Consider the following 18,490-nt stretch of genomic DNA (forward strand, 5'->3'; position numbering starts at 1 on the left):
GAAAAACCCGGTTGGCCCTCGAAAGGGAATATGTGTGTCTGAAAAAGTGTCATCAATTTCTCCTCTCCCCGCCTTCTAGGGAGCTTCAATTATGAAGGGCAGAGGGGAAGAAGTTTTAAGTAGATTTATGAGTTGGTCCACAAATGAATATCAATGTAATGTTTGTTTAAATAAAGAAGGAAAGAAAAGTACTGTGGTCGTATTTTCCAGTATTTAATAGAAACCCATTTGGTGTTATCCTACAGGCATTCCTGATTTGAAAATGCAATGTAGAGGGGAGGGTATAGCTCAAGCAGTAGGGCGCATGCTTAGCATGCATGAGGTCCTGGGTTTAGTCCCCAGTACCTCCTCTAAATAACAAATAAACAAATAAACCTAATTACCTCCCCCCACCAAAAAATTAAAAATTAAAAAAGAAAATACATTTAAGAATTAAGCACAAATATGTGTAAGCACACTTGCCTGTCCTTTATGATTGGATTACCGCAATCCGTTAATTCTTATTTTGTAGTTGGCTTTATTCCTTTGATAACTATGTAAGTTTAAAAAGCTAAAGATCTAATCTGTTCTTAGCAAGTCAGCAGGAACCCCGGCTTCTCCCTAAATGCCTGGCATAGCCCTCTCCTCCACCTCTTGACTGGTCTCCTGACTTCCCTAGCTTCAAAATCTCGCTCAGGGCCTGCCCCTGATGAAGAGGACTGCCACCCAGCCACCCTTGCCCTTCCACTACTACTGCTGACTTCACCCCCTTGTCCAAGCCACCACCTCCCACAGCATCTGGGCTAGTCTTTTATACTTAAGTAACTGAGCTGGGTATCATGACGTCTAGTCTTAGGATAGAAGCCACTCAAGGTTTGAGCTGGAGAGAACCTTGGGCATCAGGACGAAGACCTTGTCAAACAAAGACCTTGTGAGAGGGCTTGCCCAAAGTCTCCCAGTAAGTTGTGACAAAGCCAGAGCTGCAAGCCAAGTCTTCCTATTTGTGCCTTCCTGGCTACGTCCTGAGTTCCTCTATTTCTTTTCTTTGTCTCTTTCCCCTACGTGCCTTTGTCCCTTCTCCCCTCTGACCCTCTCCCCATATCCTGCCTCAGAGGGAGGCTCTAGGGATCGTTGCACAGTACTTGTTCTCTGAGACCTTGGCGCCGACTCAAGGGGGATTAACAACCTAAAGGGACACACACAGCCGAGCGAGCCTGTGGTTCCCAGCTCTGAAACATAATTTGTCATTCTTGACACTGGTTCAGAAGCCAAGACGATGGCTCCCAGAGTTTAAATCACTTGTCAAAGGTCACTCACCTAAGAAATGGCCACAGTAGGAGCCCATTGTAGGTCCCCTGCCCTGGGCACAGCTCCAGGTGCTACCCAGAGCCAACCAACTCTGGAGGCCCACTGAGCCAGAGGCAAGCCCAGACCCCACCTCCCTGCTCAGAGCAGCGCGACCCTGGGGGAAATGTGTTATTCCTTTAGGTCTCTAAGCTTGTCTGCTTATTTGTGCGTGTGGTTCCCTTCCAACGTGTCAGGGTGGGAGGGAGACATAGTGTGGGCGGCTCCCACTGGCCTTCCCACTGGAAATAAGCGAGGCACCCTCGAGGCCCCTAGCCATTACCGCGGCTCGTGCGAAGCCCTCCACTGTGACACACCAGGGTCGGAACTCCACTCTGGACCTGCGAACCTGGAAACAGCTGGGCCGGCGGCTCGAGTGCTCCGGGACCCGCGGACGTTCTCCCGAGCGGTGCTCTGGGTTCCTGTCTTCCGCCCGCCGTTCTCTCACGTCCCGGGAGTACCCACTGACCCCAGCAGGCCTTGTTCTCGCGGCCGCGCCCATTGGTCAGTGGCCCCCAGGGCCGGGTGCGTCTCTGGTGGGGCGCCGGCCGCCGCCCCAGTGCAGGCTCCAGAATTGGAGGAGAAAGAGGTGAGGAAGCCGGGCGCGCGGGGCGCCTCCTCCGGGCCCGAGCCGGCGAGCGCATCTTCTCCGCTCGTCCCTCTCTGCTCAGCGAGCGCCGCCCAACTGCTGAGCCCGGCGGGCCCGCTGCTCTGAGTCGCTCAGGGCACGGGAGACCAAGAGCACTTGGATGACCGCACTTACTACCTTTGGGGGACTCCCCGGGGAAGGTGGTCAGGGACTCGGTGTGTGAGGAGCCGGGACCGGGACCGGGGTTGGGGGCTTCCCTGGGACCCTATCAGCCCGCTTCCCTTCGAAGACAGCCGCCGTCGCCCCGGGAGGGCGAGCCTCTGACGTCCCCAAAGACCTAGCGGACTGCGCGCCTCGAGGTGCCGGCCTCTTGGGGCGGGGAGAGGGAAGGGGTCAGCTAGTGAGCGGCTGGCAGAGGGGACCTGTTAGCAAACTGCTGGCGGGTTTGGAGGTAGGCTGGAATAGGGTTTGGAGACGGAGAAGCCCAGGAGAAGACTCTGTTTTTTTTTTTTTTTCTCTCCCCCTCTTCCAAAAAGGAACCACATTGCGAGGGGCAAATAAGGCAGAGTGTAAACACAAACAACCTCAAAAAGAAGCCAAGAAAAGCGAAGCCAAAAGAAGCAAGCGCAACACTGTTACAAAACTGTCTGGTTTTGTAACAATCGCCCCGCCGCTGGCCAATGAGCGGCGTGGCGGCGCGTCACGTGGTGCCGTTTTATATAACACTTTGCTGAGACAAGACAGTTATTAGGCGGCGCGGGGCGGCCGGCATGGAGCTCGCGGAGGCGCGACTGGGACCGGCGCACGGCATAGCGGCGGCCGTGACAGCCCTGATTCCCTCCAGCCGCTGTTCCCTGCTCCACGTTCCCGGACCCTAGACGCCTCTTCCTCGCGCGTGTCCCTCTCCCTATGGATTCCTTTCAGACTGGACAGATGCTGAGCTTGCCGGCTGAGCTCGGCAGCAATAACTTAGATCTGGCAGAGCCGGATGCATCAGCGGCCCGCGGAAACAAGGGTCCCCACCCGGAGGCGGCTACAGAAGGCCCCGCACCTCTACTGACGCGGCCGCCGGAGCAAGAGCAGCCTCCAAGGGCTTCGACGCCGGAGTGCAAAGTCCTGCTCACGCAGGCCGACGCCCTGGCGTCTGGGGGGCGCCTCCGGGAAGCCCTCGAGGTGTACCGACAGCTCTCGGAGCGGCAGCAGCTGGTGGCCGAGCAGCTGGAGCAGCTGGTGCGCTGCCTGGCCGAGAACGTCCCGCAAGGCGAGGCGCCGGCGCCCACGGACGGGAGCCGCGCGGTTGCGGCGGAAGAGGCAGGGGCGGCGACGGCCGCCGAGACCACCGAGGTGTGGGACGGCTTCAAGTGCCGGAAGTGCCATGGATTTCTCTCAGACCCCGTGTCCTTGTCCTGCGGCCACACCTTTTGTAAACTGTGCCTGGAACGCGGACGGGCAGCCGACCGGCGCTGTGCGCTGTGCGGGGTCAAGCTCTCCGCGTTGATGGTGGCCACCGGACGGGCGCGCGGGGCCCGGCGGGCTGGGCAGCAGGCGCCGCCGCCGCTACGGGTCAACGTGGTGCTCAGCGGCCTCCTCGGCAAGTTGTTCCCGGGCCCCGCACGGGCGTCGCAACTCCGGCACGAGGGCAACCGGCTGTACCGCGAGCGCCAGGTGGAGGCGGCGCTGCTCAAGTACAACGAGGCAGTTAGGCTGGGTGAGCCCACCGTGCCGCCAGGGCTGGGACGGGGGACGAGCCCCGCGGGGAGCTGGGGGGTGGACCCGGGCGGAGGAGGGCGCGCGGACCGGGGGATGGACCGCGACCGGAGTTGGGGAGGGGGGTTCTGGAGTTCCGTCTCCGACTTTTTCTCAGTCTCTACCAATTCACCGCCCTTTCTCTGGATCTGTCTATCTCCCTGCTCTTTGTCTTTCTGTCTCCTGTTACCTTGTGTGTTTCTGCGTTTCTCAGTCCCTGTTTCTGTTTGTGTCACTGTTTCTCTTTTTCTCGCCCCCCGCATCTTTGTCACTGTCTCTTGCTCGGTGTCACCATCTCTGCTTCTCGGGCTCGCCTTCTCCTTCTGCCTCTGCACGCCTGGGCCCCTCTTACAACCTGCTCGCACCTTGCGGGCCAGAAGGGGAACTTCGCACCCTTCCCGCTTTCGCGCCGGGGCCGCTGGGCTCCCGCCAGCCAGGGATGTTCGGTCGGCGCCTGCGTCTGCCGCTCCCACCCGGCCTGGGGTTGCCGGGGCGGCCAGGAGTTGTCCCTTCCGGGGCCACGGCTCCCGGTGGGGTGGGTCCGGCGTGGAATTAGGTCAGGAGAGCACTGGTTGCATAAGGGCCGCGAGCGGCCCGGGCCGGGCGGCCCCTCCTCCGCGCGGGCGGGCGGGATTGTGTAACGGCTGAGGTAACCGAAGTGGGCCACGCTCGCCTCGGAAACCATCCCGCGAGCGTGTGCGGGCGGGGTGGGGGGAGCGCTCGCGCCCCGCTGCCCTGTGACTCATTGTCACCGCTTCCTATCACACGATCCTCGGCTGAAATAGATGGCCCTCCTCCCGCCCGCAGCCTGCGCCCTCGCCTCGAACCCCAGCTCGCCAGTCCAGAGGGCGACCGGCCGAGCGAAGGCTCAGGGATCCCCGGGAACCGTAGGCTGGCTGCGAAGGGGACCCGCCTCTGTCCCGCTTTCCTGGCCTCCTGGGGAGAAATGGTGGGCTTTGCGGCTTCAAGGGCAATGTGGGTAGCCCCAGGCCTCTGGCCGCACTAGGGAGCCTGAGTTCCCTCAGCGACCGACTCCCTCCCCCCGACCCCCCACGTTCGGACCCAGGAAGTGGCCGCCGAGCCTCTGGAATTGCCCAGCTCGGGCCGGCTGCCAGGAGCACGGCGGCGGGCGCAGTGTCTGGCGAAGCGTGCCGGGGAGGAGGTGACGGGGCTGGGCAGACAGGGCTCTGGGATCCGAGGGTGTCCTGAGCCTGACTACGATGGGTGGAGGAGGGGGTGGGCTGGAATCTCTACATATTGAATCTCCACCCGAGCTTGCAACAGGTAATGGGGGTGGGATGGGACGAGGGCTGACTGGGGAAGACTGGCAGCTAAGGGAGAGGGGGACTCCTCCACCCTTCACCCCCTGTGTCCAAGCAAAGCATTCTGTGAGCTGCCACCAGGCGGGCGTGTGCTACAGAAAAGGCACAGAGGAGACTGTAAGCTCTTGACTGATGTCTTAAGGGCAAGTTATGGGCACCCAAGCGAGCCCTCTGCACACTCCTGGGGGAAAAAACCAACAAAGCCTGTTCCTTCGCAGAAGCTGGAGCTCAGTCCCTGGGAAGATCAGGGCACTTCAAAGGAGACAAGCAGAGGCTTAAGCCCAGGTGTCCAAGGGAGGTCCCGTTCCCTTCAGCCATCCCCTGAGGGCCAGGAAAGCCCCTTCCTTCCTTCCTCCTCCTCCCTCTTTGTTGCTGCTGCCACTTTCCCCTGGGGGTTCTTCCTTGCACTGCCAGAGAAGTCAGGGTGAAAATGTCAAGACCACTTCACCCTTCTAAGAGGGGAGGCCTCCCCAACCAAAAGCTGGAAGATGGCCAGTCTCTCTTCCTTATTAATCTAAGTACTATACTCCCCTTTGGAAATAAAGGAACCTGGCTCCCACCCCAGATTCAGTCTGGCCAGTTAGCAACAAATCTGACCAGCTAGCTAGACTTTGAGCAGATGCCTTCCCCTCTCTGGCCTTGATTTTCCTCATGTGAAGAATGGGTTGATTGAGCCACATGATCTCTTAAGACCTGTCCAGCCATGGCATCTAGTGATTCAGTGTTGGTGAGAGCCAACCTCCCTTTAGTCCCAGAAGCCTTGTCCCGGTTCATTCACATTTGGCTATCTCTCTTGAGAGAATGGAGACTTGCAAATGTATTTTCCATTTTCTTCAGAGAAACTTCATATGTTCTGGGTTTTGTAGACAGAGATTTTGCTAATGTCACTGGAAGACTAACTTGGACTTGTCTTCCTGGTGGCCAGGATGGGGGTCACATCTGGCTACTCCCTTCTCCCTCCTCCCTGGGCTGTTTCCTTGTGGGTGATACCTCACTCAGAAGCCAGGCTGCCAGTTGCTAGCCATGTCTATGAAGCAGGGTGCCAGAGTTTGCTCTATGTCAGAGTTGCTAATGCACCGCTGACACCACAAGCCCTCTAAGGAACTGCTTGTGAGAAGGGCAAAAATGACTTCTTTACAGCTGGGGAAGCTCAGACCCAGAGTGGCTGGGGGTGTGGTAGGCAAGGCAACATTAGGGCTGGAGATTGAGCTTACCCCTTTGGATCCCTAGTAGAAGAGTCCTAGATAAGTTGCCATTTTGCTCAAGAGCCATCCTCGTATAGGACTTAGCATGTGTTTGTGCTGGGAGCCATTAATGAGGTTGTTTTTTCTCATTTTGGCAGCTCCAAATGACCACTTGCTTTACAGCAACCGGTCTCAAATTTATTTCACCTTGGAGTCTCATGAGGATGCACTGCATGATGCAGAAATAGCATGTAAGCTCCGCCCCATGGGGTTTAAGGTGAGTGTGGGATGGGAAGGATGGGAAGGAATGGTACTGAGACCGGAAGGGCTGCCTCCCTGTGGGGGTAGGGGCACTAGAGCTCACAAAGAGGAGGAAGGCTCTGCAATGGAGCTGAGGCTCCCTTGACAAAGGGTAACCCAGGGGTCTGCAAGAGAGCTGGATTCTTCCCCAATCTGATCTTTAAGTGATGACCTGCAGAGCAGCCTGGGCTTTGCGACTCTCCAGAACATGGACTAGGGAGCCCAGCTGCCTGAGTATATTCATGTCCCAGCTCTGCTACTTTCACTAGCTGTGTGGCCTTGGGCAAATCCCTCATCAATAAAATGAGGGTATTCAAAGCACCTACTTAACAGGGTTTGTTGTGAGGATTCCATGAGCTAATGCATGTAGATACTTAGAACAATGCTCGGCACATAGCATTACATGTGTTTGCTCTCAGCATCATCATTGTTCTCCTGGGACAGTGGGAAGAGGAGGGTGAGAGAAGTATTGCTGGCTGGTTCTGCCATCTCAAGTTGTTAATGTAGTCAGTCAGACTGCCAGTTTCCCTAAACATGTGAGTCACATGGAGGGGTGGGGAGGAAGACAGGTCAAGCATCTCTCGGATGCCAGTATGCAAAGTGTAACTTTCTGCATCTCTGTCAGGCCACATGTCAATATTTTGTTTAGAAGATTAGATCTGAGCCTGGGCTCTACTACTTGCAAGCTAAGTGACCATGGGGAAGTCGCTTCACTCTCTGAACCCCAGGTGTCCTTGTTTGCAAAACGAAGATCTTGCTTTCTGCCCTGATGGCCTTACAGGGATGCAGTGAAGGGTACAGGTGAGTATGACCAAGAGGCCATTCTGTCACTACAACACTGGGTCTCCATGTAGTGCTTTTTCTGCGCAGCCCCAGGATGCTGTCCTCTGAAACCCAATTCATCCAAGTCCAGGTCCATGATCCCTTCCTTATCTGAATTCCATGGGGCCAAATATGTTCAGAATCTGGAATGTTTCCAGTGTCACAAAGACCATGTATTAGCTCTGGACAGTGTCCCATAGTCGAACACACTAATATTTCTGCAGCATATTACATGCAAATGCACACCAAGTGGATAAAGACTGTAACACACATCATTTTAGGTCAGGTTTTGCCATCTAAGACTTTTGATGTCAAGCTTCTGAAAATATTGGATTATCAGCCTTTTGGGGGATCTGGGAACTTCAGATAAAACACTGTGGCTCTGCATACTGGGCCATTCATGTCAGAATGGATCCTTTATGTTCTTTCTTGAGGGGGTTTTCATGAGTGATGATGAATTAGTATATTCTCTTTCCCAAGGAACACATTTACAGTTTATTAAAACTCACCAATGTCTTAACGCAAAGGAGCTTCAGTGGGAGCATTTCAGGCCTTGTAAGCAGTGCAGGCCAGGGAGCTGCCTGGGGGTAAGAGGACTTCTCTTGCAACACTTTCTGCTCCCACCATAAACTTAGGGCCTAAGGGTGAGGGCCTCGATGGTGCAGTGGGAAATGGGCCTAATTAAGCAGTGGACCCTTTGGATGAAATGGGAAAAGTGATTTCCCCAATGAAGGAAGACTTGATGGAGGTATTAAACAGGAATTTCATTTCCCCAAAGTGCTGGGGTGAGCAGAGAGGCCGTGAGGAGACAACTCTCCTGACTTGCGGGGTGAGAGGAGACTAGAACTGATGCTTCTGACTCAAAGCTGCCTCACACCCTGATTTGCATATTTCTCACCATTTCACTACGTGAAATGCCCCTATGGGAGGAGTTCACCTCGTGTAGCTGTGTTTCAGCCCCTCAGCCAGGGCTCAGTGGTTCTCAAAATCTCCTGCAAGCAGTACAGCGCTCAGTGGGGTGAGCTGGCTGCCCTGAGCAGGTAGAGTATATGGGTTCCTACTTGGTATGACTGGTCAGATCCCAAACGCCTCTCCAGTCTCCCAGCACTTGTCCTCTCTAGCCTGAAATGCCCTGAAATGTCACGCAAGCCTTTCTCGAGAGGGCCCTTGGCAAGCACTGCTTGGAAAGGGCAACAAGCCATCAGCATCCGGTTCCAGAAGGAGGGTGGGGGGCTCAGGGAGAGGCCCCCAAGAGGTTGGGAGCAGGGGCCACTGCTCAAGAAGGCAGATCCCAGCTGGGCCCTGTAGGCAGGCCCGAGCCTGGGGCCTGTAGAGGCATGTTGGAAGGTGAGGCCCAGCATAGAGTGCCCAGCAGCTGCAACCTGGATCATTTCCTTCACTAAGTTAGATACAGGGTCAGCCATGGAGGCAAGGGAATGGGGAGACAGCCTCCAAGACATGCTGCCAAGACCACTTGTCCCAAAGCACAAAGAGAGGACAGCCGTCTTCCCACATGTTTTCTTCTTTCTCCCTCTTCCCCAGGATGCTTCTCTGCTGCCCGGTAGAGTTTCTCTCCCAGGGCAGTTGGGCCTGGACCCTGAGGAGCCCTAAAACTTATTTATACTTTCTCAAGGTATGGTGAGGGAGCAGAATAAGCTGAGCCCACAGGAATCAAAGCATTTGCGCAGCCCATGGTTAGCCCCTGAAGGGCGATCTGCTTTGCAGGGATGGGCACAGTTCTAGTTCCAGCTTTGCCACCAGCTACCTTTGAGGTCTAGGAGAGGTCATGTGCCTTGGCTCACTTGGGCCTCTGCTGACAAACGGGCGGTGAGTGTGGGCAGTCACTCAGCCAGTAACATGGACCAGGTCTCCGCTTGACAGACTAGTTAACAGGAAGGCACAGTTGGGCAGGTCCTGGAAGCTGGTTAGCATGTGCTCATGTGGGGGTTCTTATGGCTTTTGGTGTTCCACCCAGTTACAGCAGTGGGGCAGGGGGTGAGGGGAGGTAGCATGGCACAGTGGTTGAGAATTTGGGCTTTGGTATCAGCCAGTCCCAGGCTCAAACCCTGATTCCACAATTTACCAGCTGGGTTACTTTGGGCAAGTCACTTCTCTGGCTTTCAGTTTTATCTTCTTTAAAATGGGCTTCAGAACAGTTGCCTATACAATATGGCTGTACCTAAGATAGTCCTTTTAAACCCCTTCACAAGACAGTGAACGCCCACGAAGCATTCAGCTGGTGTTATGAATAACAGCAGTGTCAAGAGGCCGAGAAGAGCGGGGCTGAACGCTTATGTTTTCTTCCAGGCACACTTCAGAAAAGCCCAAGCCTTAGCCACCCTGGGCAAGGTGGAGGAAGCACTAAGGGAGTTTCTCTATTGTGTGTCCCTCGATGGAAAGAACAAAAGAGCAAGGTCTGAATCCCAAAGGGTGAGTTGAGATGACGTCAGGTCCAGCTGCCCCATGGGCTCCCACCTCTCTGTCTTCTCCAGGGTGGGGAGGGAGGGAACTGTCCTCCCTGGCCTTTGGGGTCCTGAGTGTGTGGCGCCCTGGGTTGAGGGGACAGGAGTGAGAATGCAAGTACCAGTTGATGGCCCAGAAGCACCATCCTTTTGGTGGGTACAATCGGATTAAGCAGTTCCTGCATTTTCATAGAAGCCTGTGAGGAATGTTTTTGCTTTTTCGACTCAGGGTCTGGGTTGTCACTGAGAAAACAAACAAACCAAAATAAAACCAAATAAGTTAACATGGGGATGAAGGCTCCCGAGGAGATTCTGGCTGTTGTCAAGAGGTCCAGGTTGTGAGGCTGCCTACAGTTGTAGAACTCTTCTTTGGCTAAGTCACAACTTCAGCAGCCACAAAGGGCAGCCGGCTCCTCAGAAAGGATGTTGGTACCCATCTGCCCTGCCATATGCAGAACTCCAACCTTCAGCTCTTTTGCTAGAAGCAAGGCACGTCCACTGTCTCACAATGTAAGTCAGGGACCGCTATGATATAACCCAAACCGTCACTCCAACTCTTGAGTCCCGGGAGAATGTGGTTGTTATTTTTTAAAACTGCATGAAATACTGAGAGCATTAGTGAGGGCTCGGGCTCGGGCACCCTCATTTCGTGGGCCGTGCTGCTGCCTGTTCTGCAATGTGCTCTCATGCTGTCTGGCTGCTTGGCCTGGAAGCTGCATGCTGACAGTCAGCGGTGGCCTCTGCTCTCCCTGTGCCCCGCCCTCTACCCACCACCGCACCCCGAGTACCTCTGTCCCAGTGTGGTTTGGCAGAGCATTGGATAAAGAAAGGAAGCAAGAGACAGGACTGGTTTATGAAGGCTCCAGAAAGGCATCTTTAGCAAAATGAATGAACTAGGGGAGGCCGAGCTCTGGAGGTTCTGCCTCTCACAGAAGGTTTCTTTTCCAGGAAGTCGTTTTAGCCTAGTTAGGAGCACTGGTGGCAGAGAACTGCTCCAAGCTGTGGACTCTTTCCCAGATCTTAACTGCAGTCCATAGTGTGAATAATAATAATAATAACAACAACAACAACAACAACAACAATAATGGCAGGTAACATTTATCAGGCATTTCTCATGCAGCAGGCACTGTGCTATGGACTTTATAGGGAAGATATAATTTAACCCCCACAACATCCCTAGGAGGGTAGGTACTAAGATTTATCTCCATGTCACAGATGAGACAGATGAGAAAGCCAAGGCTGGGTGATTTTCCTGGGGTCGCACAGCTAGTGATAGGTGGAAGAGCGATCAGACCTGACTCCACCTACCTCCAGAGTCTGCCTTGTTGGCTGCCACACCATCCTACTCTCCCAGGATGCCGTGCCAGGAGTCTCAGCACTCACTGCTGGGGCTGGGGGGATGGTAACACTGGGGTCATCCAGATCAGAGATGGATGGACAAAGGCAGTTAGAAGAACCTTGACTTTTGGGGACAGTGGGTCGGCCCCTCTTTCCGGCCTGCTTGTATAGACCAGCTAGTGTCATTTCCACAGCTGCCTTAAGGGGATGGGGCAAAAGCATTGTGCTAAGCTCTGGAGACCCAGAGAGGCATAAGTCTCAGTCCTCAAGGACCTTACAATCTTGCATTTGTTACATAATGTGATATAAATACCCGACAGACCAAGCCAGCATTTGCCTGTGACGAGCGTTCCGGAGTTCTGAAGCTAGGGCGAGAATTTAGAAACCAGTTTCCACTGAGCGTGGCGGGGGCATGGCAGTTACTTAAGCACACTGTGGACCCTCCGCTGTGCTTATTACTGGATTCTTCCAGTTCCAGGGCTACAGATATGACAGAGATGGTCCAAGTTCACTTGGCATTAATTAGCTGCCTTAGCCACTCACAGGCCAAGATTTCACTAAAAGCATTTGTTTTTATCTCAGATTCTTTTTTGCCTTCTTGACCCATTTGGGCCATGCTAAGGGTGACGTTGAAGTGGAATTGACTTTCATAAACATGGAATGATCATTCTCGCTGATAGTTGACCCTCAACTTTTGTTTTCTAAAGCCACTGAGAAGGCCTCAAATGAAGTCTTCAGTAGTAAAGGAAGCAGCTCAGTGTGGCTGTCATTTCTGCTTTGGTTCCTTCGAGTTTCCCTCTCTATCCCTCCCACCACTCTCTGCCCTTTTAACTGTGTACCTTGGGATGCTGTGTGGCCACCTCTGCTCTTTTTGGGAGAATTCCAGGAAGACCGCTTCAGAGTAGGTTGGTCCTGGTGGGCCACGCAGGAGGGCTTCTGAGTGTCAGCTTTGGCTCCTGTGAGGAGGGGCCTCTGAAAGCGGGCATTTATGGCCCTGGGCACTGGGAGTACCTCCCCACCTCACTTAGGGCTGGAAGGAAACATAGACATCTGTCTGAGGACTTTGGGCCCTGGGATGGATAGTGTCTTAATTCAATTCCATCCAGTGTGATGAGTCTTTATTGGACATCTGTCCTGTGCCCTCCAGAAGCAGACCATCTGGTCAGAGAGAAAGACTTACATCTGCGACACAATCTGAGGCTAGCAATAGACTGTGTAGTGTCAGGCTTTGCATTACAGTGCAGTAGAGAACGCGGAAGGACGGGGAGATCAGGGAGGCTGGGGTAGCAGGGGAAGGCAGCGCTGGAGCTAGGTTTTGAAGGATGAGCAGGATTTGGCTGCATGGAAAGTGCTGGCCTCGGAAGGTACATCATGAAGGAACTGCTGGGGGCCAGCAGGGGAACAAGTCAAACCAGAGTTTGGTCAGAGCTTTGGTCAGATTCTCCTGAGCAACTAAAACTCTTATTGCCCAGAGCAGGGGTGAAGCGCCCTTTAGTGGGTCTCAGCAGTAAACATGTGAATATGTTTCAGAAGCAAGTGCCTTTCTGTGTTACATGTTACATACAATATATGCATATGTATATTGGTAACTGGCGCTCTCTTGAGGGGGGGGACTGAAGCAAGGATGTGGGTGGCTGATGGTGTAGCCTTCATGGGGCCACACGTCTTTGACTCCCAGTCCCTTCTGGGTCTCCTACCTGCCCTATCCCACGACCCCCAGCTTATCCAGTGGCAAAGGAAAGCAGCCAGAGACTGAAACCTGCCTGTCCCCAGTACTGGAAGTTACCTGAGAGTCTCTGGAAAGTGAAGGCCAGAAAGGGGGAGGAGAGGCTGGGGGAAGAGGGAAGAAGGTTGAGTTCTGCTTTTCCTAACACTTCACTGCTGATGCGATTCAAGATCCAGGGATGATGTTCGAGGGAAGAGGGTGCAAAATGGGCAGGCGGAGGAAAGAAGTAGCAAGGAACCCAGAGGACGTTTGTAGACTTCTACCCACAGGGGTGTTACGGACAGGACTCAGGTCCCCGGCGGATGTGTCTCTCCTGCCTTCACCTCTCTGCCTCTTTCCTCCTGGATAGGTTTTGAAATCCCACTGCAGATATTTCTATGGAAGGGTAGCCCCGGAGTGGTGGTTTTTTAAAGCTGGCTAGGGTGACAGAGGCATCTGTGGTGCCTTTTCAAAATGCAGACTGCAGGGCCACATTTCAGACCTTGGGGAGCCAGGCAGGGGAACTGGAACCTGGAGTTTTCATAAGGTCTCCAGGTGATTCCGATGCCCGGTGTGTCAAGGTCTCTGGTCCGAGGCTTCCTCCTTGGGGTCCGGCCCTGCTAGCTGTGCCCCTCACCCCTTCATCCCCCACCTCACCTGAGCACCTGTAGAAACTTAAGTAGTGAAGTCTTCTGTTTTATGTCACAGCTTCTCCTTAGTTTCTTTTCACCATCAGTCCCGGGGGATTCTCAGGAACATTCTCCTGATATCCTGAAGCTGTTGGCACCTCACCCTAGATTAAAGGAACACGTAGAGTCAATGGCTACTGAAGGCATCCGCCATAATCTACCGAACTTGTCACAGGTAAAACTCCACTCACCCAGCTCGCTTGTGAGGCTTCGTTTGGCTGTTTTGTGGGCAAACGTGGGGAGTGAGCCGTACGTCTTCTACTTCGGTTCCTGAGAAAGAAGAAATGGAGTCACTAGTGGCTGTGTTCTTTGCTAGAAAGTTATTTCTTGAAGATAAAACTGGATTTCAGGCAGGGTCCCAGGGTTTGTGATTTACTACCTTCAGTTTTCAGTTCTTGGTCACATTCAGCTGAGAGAGATACTTGACAGAACCGGAAAGGAACTGGCCCACTTCCCTGGAGCCATTCAATCGGGGTGGCTTTATCAGTTCAGGGGCGGAGCCCGGGAAGAGGGCCTGACAGCCCCTCCTTTCCTGCTTTTTTGTTTGTTCAAGCTTTGAGTTCCTTGGGCAAAGGCAACTCCGTGTGACCCCCAAGTGGAGGTAATTTTGTATTCCTGCTCCGAGTCTTACACAGAGGTAGGCTTCCGATACATACCTGCAGCCGGGAAGAGGGAAGCCACTCAGGAAGTATTACGTTCCTAGGAGGAAGACAGGTATTTGTGTCTTTGAGAATGATGGGTTCCAGGTCCTGGCTTTCCCAGCAGAGGGTGGGTGGGTAGAAGCTGGGGCTCAGAAGCCCAGAAGTGAGAACAGAATTGAGCTCTGAAGATCTCGGCACATCGGAGCATCTGCCTCCCCTCCACCTGTGCCCTGTGTTCTTCCCCTGTATGTCAGCCCTGGGGTCTCTGTGGCTTCCTGGATTCTGCAACAGGTGGAAACCTTACATTTCTCTGGCTTCTTTCCCTGTTCTAGAGAATGAATAAAATGCAGGTGTGCTTGACTCAAAAAAGGGGGTGGGGGCAGAACTTAAAGTATCTCCTAGAATCAAAATAGCCCTTGTGCAGTTCAGGACTTGTTTGAGATCATTATTACAGAACTGAGAACACTGACACTGAACTGAAGGGTCTGGGGTGACTTCTAATTGCAGCTCAATATGAAGTGAAGAAAAATAGCACTCCTGGCTTTCCAGTGTGAGCCAGCTGGGGAACAGGGGGTGGGTCTCCACCCGAATTTTGCCTTGCAAAGCAGTGTACTCTGTGTAGACAGGGCCGGGGGCTCATGGAAAGTTGAGGATGCAGGTCAGAGACTTAGAAAACCCGCATCCTTTTTCTCCTCACTTCATTGTTTTCTCCCAACTGTATGCTCCTTGCTTTTCATCTACCTACCAATTTTTGTAGGGGGTGGAGTTGGAGGGGTGAAAACAGCATGTGCATTTTGACCCCATGTGCTAAGGGTGTAGAGTAGAGAGCGTTCTCCAGGTACATCTGCATAAACACCTTGTCATCGGATTCGTTTCTAGTGCTATTTTCTAGATCCTTCTCGCAGGCAAAATTCTTTAAAAGGCTAGAGACATTATTGATGGTTTTGCCAAATGATCATGTCTCTTTTTCAAACTTTTCACCCAAAATCTAGTAAAAGGACAAATTTAGCCCTAGTTCATTTGACCAGTGTAACATACAGCTCTGCAGCGTGAGGGAACTCAGGCCTGTGAACACACCTGTGCCAGAGCCTTCCTGAAAGTTCTTTTGGAGCTGAGTGTGGGGCTTGCGGGTGGCCCACGATGGCAATGAGGGCGAGAGGAGTATTGAGTGGCAGGATCTCCGCTCGCTGCACTGCATGCCTTGGTTTCCCTCAGGTGGTTTCCCTCAACTGGGGCTACACTTCCATTCTTTCCTTCACCACGGCCCCAGGACTCTCTCCCTGACACGCCTTTCTGTCCTTGTCCTGGTCCTCTGCTCCGCCCCAGCTGGGCCTGCCTGTGTCATAGATGCTGTGGACAGAAGTGCGAAGCCTGTCATCTGACTGCCCCCGGTTAGGCTATGTGTCCTCTAGGTGATGAGGACTGCTTTCTCTTTGTCCCCCAAGGGGAGAAATATCAGAGGACAACATTGGTCCCAAGTAGATCCTGATGTTTGGCTCTCTCTTCCTCCAGGAAACGCTGGAGCTCCCACACTGTTCCAGTCAGGAGGCAGCGGCAGCCAGGGGAGGCCAGGGAGGAGCAGAGGAGGGGAGGGGGAACGCTGCCTCCAGCAAGACTGGCAAATGCCAGGAGAAGAAAAGGAAGCACTGTCAGACTGAAGCCCAAGACCCAGAGGTGCCTAAGAAAGCCTCCAAGCCAGGTGCGGACTCTGCCTGGGAGAAGGGCACTTGGAGGTGGAGCTTAGGCTCACCAGGAACTGCGAGTCACCACCCTCCATGTCAGGGCTCTGCACGGCGGAGTGGGGATGTGGTCCCAGCTCCCGCACTCAGCCCAGCCACCTCTGGGCCAGGGAGAATAGTTCCGAGCATCCTGCCAGTGCTCGATACTCATTGTCAGGGAAAGCCAAGGCCTACAAAGCACAGCATCGAGTAACGACACCTCATGCCCTTGATGGTGTCACTTCCTTCAGGCCAACTTCTACCTACCACCCTCCCCATTCCAGGAAGGTAGAACCAGGGCAGTGTGACCAGGCCTCACTCTGCTCATTCCCAGTTGCGTTCCCCAAGGTCGGCATCAGAGAAGCAGCAGCTGCAGCTTGATATCTTTCCAAGAGAGGCTGGCAGCACCAAGATTCAGTATCAGCTTTGAAAGCCTGGCTCAGGCCACCGAGTTGCTGCTGCTAATTCTGTGTGTTGAGTGAGGTGCCTGTTGCATTTGAATGAAGTCCCTGGGCTCCTGGACATTCCCTGACGTGCGTGTCTCTTTCCATGGGGCTGCTAGAAACCTACCAGCACCTGTTTCCAGGTACCTCATCCTCAGTGGCTCAGGTGGCCACTCGATCAACTCTTTGGGAGGTGGTGAGAGTGGCAGACTGAAAACATAATTGGGTTCTTTTGCATCAGAAATACTGTCTGTGAAACCAAAGTTGGTTCACCTCTGACTTCCGCTTTCTAAATCACAGATCCTCCCACTGATCCAGGGGCCAAACCTGCTCTCAGTGTTCCGCTCGCATCTTTTGACGCCTCCGACCTTGAATGCTCCCTCTGTATGAGGTATGTGATGTGTACTGTCACTTACTGCCCGAGGGTTCTTCCTCTCTGGCGTCTGGACCTCTCTGCGTGTGACCTCCTGCTTGGTGGGTTAACACATAAAGGCGTGGTTCTAACAGAATGGAAATCGCAATGTTGACTGTCCCACAGGCTAGCTTGTGTCCCCTGCTTACCGATTGCATTCCCTGCACTCCTGGCTTGGAAATACCTAGAGAGCGGGAAGGAAATGGTCTACTCAGAGATCATAGATTGATGGCCCACAGGCTGGATGTCTTTTGTTTGGCCTTCATGGGATTTGGGGGGTTGCTATTAAATGTGAATGTTTTGAGACCAGATACGCACTTCCCAGTTGGTCACAGCCCCCACCCATGCCCACTGCCTTACACCAGCCTTTCTCTCACATTCGCCTTGATTTCCTGGCCCCTTGTAGATATTTTAGTTTGTGACTCTGGAACTAATCTCAACTGACTACCAGCTCAGGATCTCAAAGCCCAGGGGCTAATGTCACTACCACAGGCCCATTCTTCAGAGGCCAAGGAGAGGGCCTGACTAGTTTTTGTTCTGTGCTGTGAATAGTAGTTAGTAGTGGCCATGAACTACTTAGCCAAGCGTCTCTCCTCCACCCGGTGCCAGATCATCTCTGCTTTCTCAGATCTCCAGAGGAGCAAATTACCCACATGCCCCAACCCCCAACACACACACACAAGGGAAGCTGCTACATTGTGGTCTGTGTCCAAAAAAATTACTTTCATTTGTTTCATTTCACAGCTGTGACTTTGTGGCTAAGAGGAGGCACTCCAAAGCCAGATGGCCTGGGTTTCAACCCAGGCTTGGCCACTGACTGGCTGTTTGAGCTGGAGCAGGTGCCTTTCTCTGCCACTGTTTTCTCATCAGTACAACAGTAGTATCTGCTCTGTGGGGTTGTTATGATTAATTGAGAAAATCCATTTAAGACACTTAGAATAGTGCCCATTAACTTTTTTCCTAGACCAGAGGTTCTTTAACTTTAGGCCCATTGGACCCCTGAAGAGGTTCTATGCATGAATTCTAAAAGATCTATGAATTCCCTGATTGTATGTAAAAGTGTGTTTGTGTGTGTTTGCATGTGCGTGTGCGTGTGCATGTGTGTGTTTTCCAGGACAAGGTGTACAGCTTTCAGTAGATTCTCAAATGTGCCTTTTATTTTCTCCAAAAGAGCATCAAAAGGAGGCTGACATATTTGCGCAAAAGTTGTTAAGATGGTTGAACCCAGAGAAGAGATGTCAAGAAAAATCTTTCAGTTCAACGCAGAGAGGGATCCAGCCAACGGAGGCGCCTTGGGTGTTTTCTTGCCCTTTACAGGCCCAGACGCCTTCCACAGCATTCCCTTGAGTTTGTACTTGGAATGACTTTTCCTGTCCTTTGAATAAAAATGAGTAAGGTAGCGGGTACCCGAACATGTACTTTTTCTTTCTCTTAAAAAAAATTAGCGTTGTCAGATTTGCTCATAAGCTCAGACAGACCTAGTAAATGAATGCAGCAGCCCTGGAAGAGAGCGTTGCACACACTGTCGGAGTTTCAGCTGGAGAGGGCGAGGGTGGGGTGGGTTGTATAACCAGCTCCCTTTTGCCACCTCACTCTCCTGCTCACAGCAAAGTAGCAGGTGGGTCATGTCAGAGCCAAGGTGTGAGAGAGAGAAACTGCTTCCGAGCAGAGTAGTGAGCCCCAACAGGTAACGCCTCTGTGGCTATGGCCCATGACATGAGCCCTGGCCTTTCAGATGTCAGACTTTGAGAGACTTGATTCGGCTCACTCAGAAAGCCCAGGTCTTTGGTGTACTT

The 18,490-nt window shown here is 53.3% G+C and overlaps 1 protein-coding gene across 5 annotated transcripts in view; it reads left to right on the forward strand.

Annotated features, from left to right (window-relative positions):
• The first annotated feature begins 2,255 nt into the window (after positions 1 to 2,255).
• Positions 2,256 to 18,490, forward strand: part of LONRF3 (LON peptidase N-terminal domain and ring finger 3) — a 51,768-nt gene continuing 35,533 nt past the window's right edge. The window contains exons 1-6 of one of the 5 annotated variants that reach the window (XR_012504826.1): positions 2,256 to 3,620; positions 6,323 to 6,441; positions 9,594 to 9,716; positions 13,500 to 13,655; positions 15,634 to 15,820; positions 16,583 to 16,673. Coding sequence is in view for 4 of the 5 variants with exons in the window: in XM_074359738.1 (XP_074215839.1) it covers positions 2,822 to 3,620; positions 6,323 to 6,441; positions 9,594 to 9,716; positions 13,500 to 13,655; positions 15,634 to 15,820; positions 16,583 to 16,673 (1,475 nt within the window). In the remaining variant the exon portion in view is untranslated. Of the gene's footprint in view, positions 3,621 to 3,720; positions 4,608 to 6,322; positions 6,442 to 9,593; positions 9,717 to 13,499; positions 13,656 to 15,633; positions 15,821 to 16,582; positions 16,674 to 18,490 lie in introns of those variants that run through there. The other 4 variants (XM_074359738.1, XM_074359736.1, XM_074359739.1 and 1 more) reach the window with 4 other exon arrangements.

This window comes from Camelus bactrianus, chromosome X (genome assembly GCF_048773025.1).
Source record: "Camelus bactrianus isolate YW-2024 breed Bactrian camel chromosome X, ASM4877302v1, whole genome shotgun sequence".
Classification (NCBI taxonomy): domain Eukaryota; kingdom Metazoa; phylum Chordata; class Mammalia; order Artiodactyla; family Camelidae; genus Camelus; species Camelus bactrianus.